The 6,000-nt window shown below is 28.9% G+C and overlaps 1 protein-coding gene across 1 annotated transcript in view; it reads left to right on the forward strand.

Annotated features, from left to right (window-relative positions):
- Positions 1–5,752, forward strand: part of LOC107444471 (beta-alanine transporter-like) — a 293,044-nt gene extending 287,292 nt beyond the window's left edge. The window contains exon 11 of the mRNA XM_071179361.2: positions 5,533–5,752. Coding sequence (XP_071035462.2) covers positions 5,533–5,656 — 124 coding nt within the window. The 3' untranslated portion in view covers positions 5,657–5,752. The remainder of the gene's footprint in view (positions 1–5,532) is intronic.
- The last annotated feature ends 248 nt before the right edge of the window (positions 5,753–6,000 follow it).

The raw sequence follows: 6,000 nt of genomic DNA on the forward strand, positions 1-6,000 counted from the left end.
CGACTTAGCGTTATGACCATTCAAAACCTTTCTGCGTGATTTTATTATTAAAAACATTGGTTGATCTAAAATAAATACAAAGTTTCAGCAAGAATCATAGAAGAGAAATAGTTTTGATTCTTCGGAACTTCTACGGTTTTTCTTTTAAGAACTACGTTTCAAACCAAAATGTTACATTTAAGGCTATATTTACTCACACATAAATGAGTTACATTAAAAGGAACTTGGGTCAACATAGTGAAGATCCGGATATTTTCTCACATGATATTAATATCAAACTCTTAATAAATACTGTTTACGAAGAGATAATTCACAAATCCTACTTAATAACAGCACAAAAGACAGCTGAACAATATTAAAATGTGGCTTATCATTAGATTGAATTAAGGCCTTGAATGGATGGTTCAAAATTAAAATTCTTAGCCATTAATTATTTGCACCTGTTAATTTAGTTTCTAAACATATTTTAATATACGGAAAAAAGCCGGCAAGGTGGCCGAGTATTTAGCGTGTCTGACTGCGAAGCCATTGGCTGCGGGTTCGAATCCCGCTCAGGGCATGGGTATTTCCATATGTGTTGTGTGATACGTGAATGTGGCCCACGCTATGAATGAATATCTGTAGCAGTATGGCGTGGGCAATGTTGCTCGCCTTTGGTTCACTGTTGCCCACCGGGAAACGATAAATGAGCAACACTTCCGGCATCTTCCTTAGGCGAAGAACGAAAGTTCAATATCGGCAGTTATTAAAAAAACTAAAAAATTAAATTAAAAACAATACAATTTTCACATAGACAAGAATAGCCTTAAAAAATCATCTATTTTATCTACCCAGATCACAAAAATGTCTATCTTCAATTTTTACGTCGCAAAATTAACTTGACACTACTCTGCCACTATTCAGTGGTACGTTTTAAATAAATCTAATCAAATAGTAAATAGTGAAAGAAAAATAAAAGAGCAAATTGCATCCTTTTCCTTTTTTTGAAAAAAAGATCCCATCTATTTCCTGTCTAAACTCTCTGTTGCATAAAAAACTTAATTCATAAAATAATGGTTCATTAAATACTCGTTAAAACACAATTAATTGAAGAAGGCAATATAATCCATCCCTGGCTTATAACACGCCATCAGGGACTGCAAAGCGCTGTTAAAGTTAGGAGGACATTTTTGTCAACAAATATTATATATCGCTATCAGAAATTTCTTTTATGATTCATTGTTCATTTAAGCTTTGTATTAGCTATTTGTGTTTCTTTCAGTTTTATGCAAACACCAAAAGTTTTATTTATTTTTGTATCTTTGTTTAAGGTTAAGTGGTGTAATTGGATTTCATACTCGTTCCCACGGGCTTCGAAAAATCCTTTGCTGGAAGGATTTTGAATTTATTATGATAATGCAAAATCTCATTTATAATGCTTACAGCGACTTTAATCTTTTACACATTTGAAAAGTTTCGTTTTGGAAAAGAGTAACGGTTGCTTTTAAAGATACAAATTGTTGTTTATCTAGGAAACTTAAATTTATCTTTTTAGATCAAAATATCTTTTTTGCTACTAATTTGCAGCTTGAGTTAAAATTATTCTGTAGAATTTTGATGTTGGGTAGCATTCGAAAATTCAGGGTTTATGTGATGATACATTTTATTGAAACATAAATGCTTAAATTTGCGTTTATAAACTAAAAATATATAAATTAAATTAATTTTTTAAAGAAATAATTTCAGTGCGAAAATATACTATATTGCTTTCCCCCCCCCCATTCATTAAGTTATCAACTTCATTAATATAAGTAAAGAAGAGGAAGTAATCAGAATTAAAATTTTGATTTTATGAAACTTTCAGTTATTTAACATTTTTCAAAATAAAAAAGCCGCAGTTATTTAGTAAAACGCGCATTTTTCTTTTCAAAATAAAATTGATTACAAAATAGTTACTATACTCTTTGTAAATAAAAAATATGCTTCGCAAGGTTACGCGATTTAACCACGATTTATGCTTTCCTCTCCGTTTCCATGGAAACAATTCCTGGTTGGTAGGACGATGGACTCGTGCTCGTGAGAACGGGAGTTCGAAACCCGCTGGTTGAGGAAACTGTACTCAATAGTGCCTGGTGCATGTTAAATCTGTCGGGGTCACGAAGTCCTCCAAGTTCCCATAGCAAATCAGGCACTGAATTCGAGATTAATCGTTCTCTGGTATACGTCAAAATTACGATCTGTGGGTGAATAGATGTATGAATGAGTCCGCCCTTTAAAACGGTCTGTGACGCATGTGTGTGACTGAAATCTTATTCTTGGCCCGTACAAGGAACCCATAGTCTGCCTTAAAATTTGCTTGGTTTCACAAATATGTTTGCTGGCATTGGCAAGTGAACAATAGAAATAATAAGAATAATGGCTATGGAAACAAACAAGAATAAGCTGAATTATAAGCGTAGAGAAAAAGACAGATTTACTCAAACCATGGAAACGGTGAGAGGGAAAGCGAGGTTAGTGAAAAATCATTCAACCATTAGATACCTATTCTATTTGCAAAGAGTGTAGTTATAACAACAATTAGCTATAGTCAATAATAAAAAAGTCAATCATTCAAGCAATTAAAATTCAATGATTGGTTAAAACTCCAAATAGCTTACTTCTCAAAATAACGAATGTTTACGCTATCAATAAGAATTTCAGTAGGTAAAAAGTGATTTCGTGATTTTTTGATTTTATTAAAAAAATCAAAAAAGTCAGATTTTCTTGATTTAAATCGGATTTTTTTGATTTATCAGATTTTTTTTTTATTCAAATACACTGTAAGAACTTTCATTTATGAATAAAAAAACTTTGTAATTGCTTAATCAAAATTAAATTATTATTAAAACTATATTATAACAATATTTTAGAAGCTCTAACTTACTAAAATGATTTTTCATTATAATACATAGCTTTGAATGTATAGCAACCATTCTGAAATAAATGCATAATTGAAATTTAAAGACTAGATGAAATAGAAAATTTAAAGAATACTTCAGGGGTCTGTCTAGGTTTTTCTGAGAAGTATACCTATTTCGTGAAAATGTAGACATAATTTTTGAAAATTAAAAATCATATCAAAAGATCAACACAAATATGGTAAATATATGGATTTATCATTTCTTACGAGACACAAAAATAAAATTTTAAGAAAAAATTATTTTGTCAAACTATTCTACCGTTTTTCCTAAAGTTGAATTTGTAAAGATACCGCTAACTATTAAAGCAAAGTTTCAATTAGTAAACCGTAATTTTAATTTAAAATTGTGATTTCTCTTTTTTTCTTAATTTTTAAAATGACAAAATAAATGTAACAGATTGTGTTTATAAATGTAGAAATTCATCAAAAAATAAATATTTAATCTATATATTTTTATATTAAAATAATTATTTTTCATTCTATATCAAAATAGATAAGTTAAGCTAAAAAAGTTTTAAAAATTCTATGTACTCATTGGAATTTTTTTCACAAAATTTCTTTATAGAAAATCAGATAATGTCAAAGATACTGTAAACACATTATAACCCTACTGCTAACATAACCCTACTGCTTCAAATAGACTTTGAAGAGAAGAATGACACTATATCAGGAGAAAAATATCTGAATTGATCAGCCGTTTTTTTTCTTTTTCTACTTTTGGCATATTAGGGTAATTTCTTTTTAATATAACCTCAATCTTCAGAAATATACATTTTCCACCAATAAAATATAATGTAGATTTTAATTCCACGCTTTTTCATTCAAAAGGTGGAATTTTAATTAACATTATTTGCATTATTTTTTGAAAAATAAATCATGCTTATTAATTACTTTCTACAGCTATGCAAGTCTATATTAAGACAGCATTAAATGTTTACTTTAATCTGTACTTTCAATCTCAAGAATCGAAACTTTTTTAAAAATGTAATTTCAAATGTGTTGGGATTTAACAAACACCAAGAGCGAAAGTAATTTCGTTTACTAAAAATTAATGCAGCAATTTATTTAAAATAAATATTAAAACTAAGAAAACAAAATAGAATTATCAATAATTTAAAACACTGATTTTTAACTTTTAAAATCAATATATATATTTAAAAAGAAATAATTGATTTAAATCAATGATTTTTTTAAGAAAATCATTTGATTTAAATCATGATTTAAATCCAGCTGATTCAAATCAACAAAACCTGGTAAAAAGTCGAACTGTTTTTATGTGTCAAAGTTTTACGTGTTTGTCCTGATAATTCTCTAGTAACCAATTTATGGTCAGCCAAAATTTAGCTTTAAATAGTTTTGTCGCAAATTATAGGTAGACCGAAATAATTTAGGATTAATTCGTGAAATTCCGTTCAAGAGCAACCAATATTGTCCCCGAAGGATTGATTCAATAAAGAGTTTAATGATTTGCGAACTGAATTCGGCTCTACTGACCAAAAATCAAGGAAAGAAACCTACGATACTATATTAAAGGATTAACTAAATGAAACGGTACTAGATGCCGTGACAATAACAAATATTTACAATTATTACACACGTGGAAACACACTACAAAAATAGTGATTAAAATACCTCTATGCATGACTGGAATCCCATATTAGAAGGGCTGAAGAGTACACAAGAAAGTGAACACCGTAAATAACATTTGTTCTAATGATCGGATTTTTCACGAATTGGAACGAAATTGAGGACCTTAAACTTAAATATTTTAATTATTTAAAATAACATCTGCATTAATTGGCATATTTTAAGTTAGGTCCAAGAACCATTAAGATTTAGTCCTAGTACATGAAAATCCGATAATTAGATCATAAGTTATTTAGAGTGATTTTAACATATGATCCCTAGGTTGGTTTTCAAATTATAAGAATCAAATGTTTTATACAAATTTATTACTTTTTTTTAAGATTTATTAAATTTTGTATCAAAGGCACATGAATAAACATGCCTTTTTTCAACGTATTCTGATTTCTAACCCCCCAAAATACAGAGGGTAGCCGTAATCTGGGATTGTGTGATCAGGAGAGCGGTCCAAAGTTTAGACCCCTTAAGGATAATTTATTTCTTGTGTATTTCGCCGTATCTCAAAAAAAAAACTTACGCGAATTGAAAAATTTTTGCATACAATTATAAAATTCGCTTATCCGAAGATAATTCCATGCAGAAAAATAAATTCCAGGAAGTGTTTTTTTTACTACTTCATTAAATAGTTGTCAAAAATTTTTGAATTTTTAGGTATACAATTTGTTACATCATTGTAAAGCATGTAATTTTACATGGCAAAACACAAAATTTGATCGAAATCAGTCGATTAGTTCATGAGAAATCGAGTCTTAAAGCAGTCGTACATTTAAAATTCAATTTCTCAGGTACTATTCAACCAATTTTGCTCTTATCTTATACTTCGCCTTACAAAATCGCCATATATTTCCCAGATTGCGGCTACTTCCTATATAAAAAAACTCACTGACAATATGCTTGATGTTTTATTCATTAATAAATAATATTCTTAATCTCTATGTTATAATTCACAGATTATTAAGAAAAAGGGACAGTTTCCATCTGGCGAATGCAGAAGGTGAAATAGAAGTTTTAGAATGTAATTTCGATCCTCCTCCATCCCTTGAAGAATCTGCCGTGAAAGTAACCGTATTATGAACACACGCAAATTTTAAATTCAGTGTAAGATTCATTTCTGTTATTAAGAATCATTTTTAAATGTCTTATAGCCAAAAATAAAATCTTTTCTACGTTTTCATGTTTCTGTTTCATTACGTAAAAGAAATTTAAAATTAAATTCAAATTTGAGTCTCAGTCAAATATATGCAGTCCATATAAACCGCCCTCTGTCATGTTAATAATCATACTGGAAATTTCAAATATAAGTATTCTCATTATAACTATATTGAATATCGAATTCATTTTTGTTGATAGTAAAGTAGGATGAAAGTAAAAATAGAATTTAGATTTCTTCTAAATAAATCACTAGAAATAAATTTTAT

This window comes from Parasteatoda tepidariorum, chromosome 1 (genome assembly GCF_982258835.1).
Source record: "Parasteatoda tepidariorum strain Cologne lab strain chromosome 1, Ptep-v5.0, whole genome shotgun sequence".
In the NCBI taxonomy this organism is placed as follows: domain Eukaryota; kingdom Metazoa; phylum Arthropoda; class Arachnida; order Araneae; family Theridiidae; genus Parasteatoda; species Parasteatoda tepidariorum.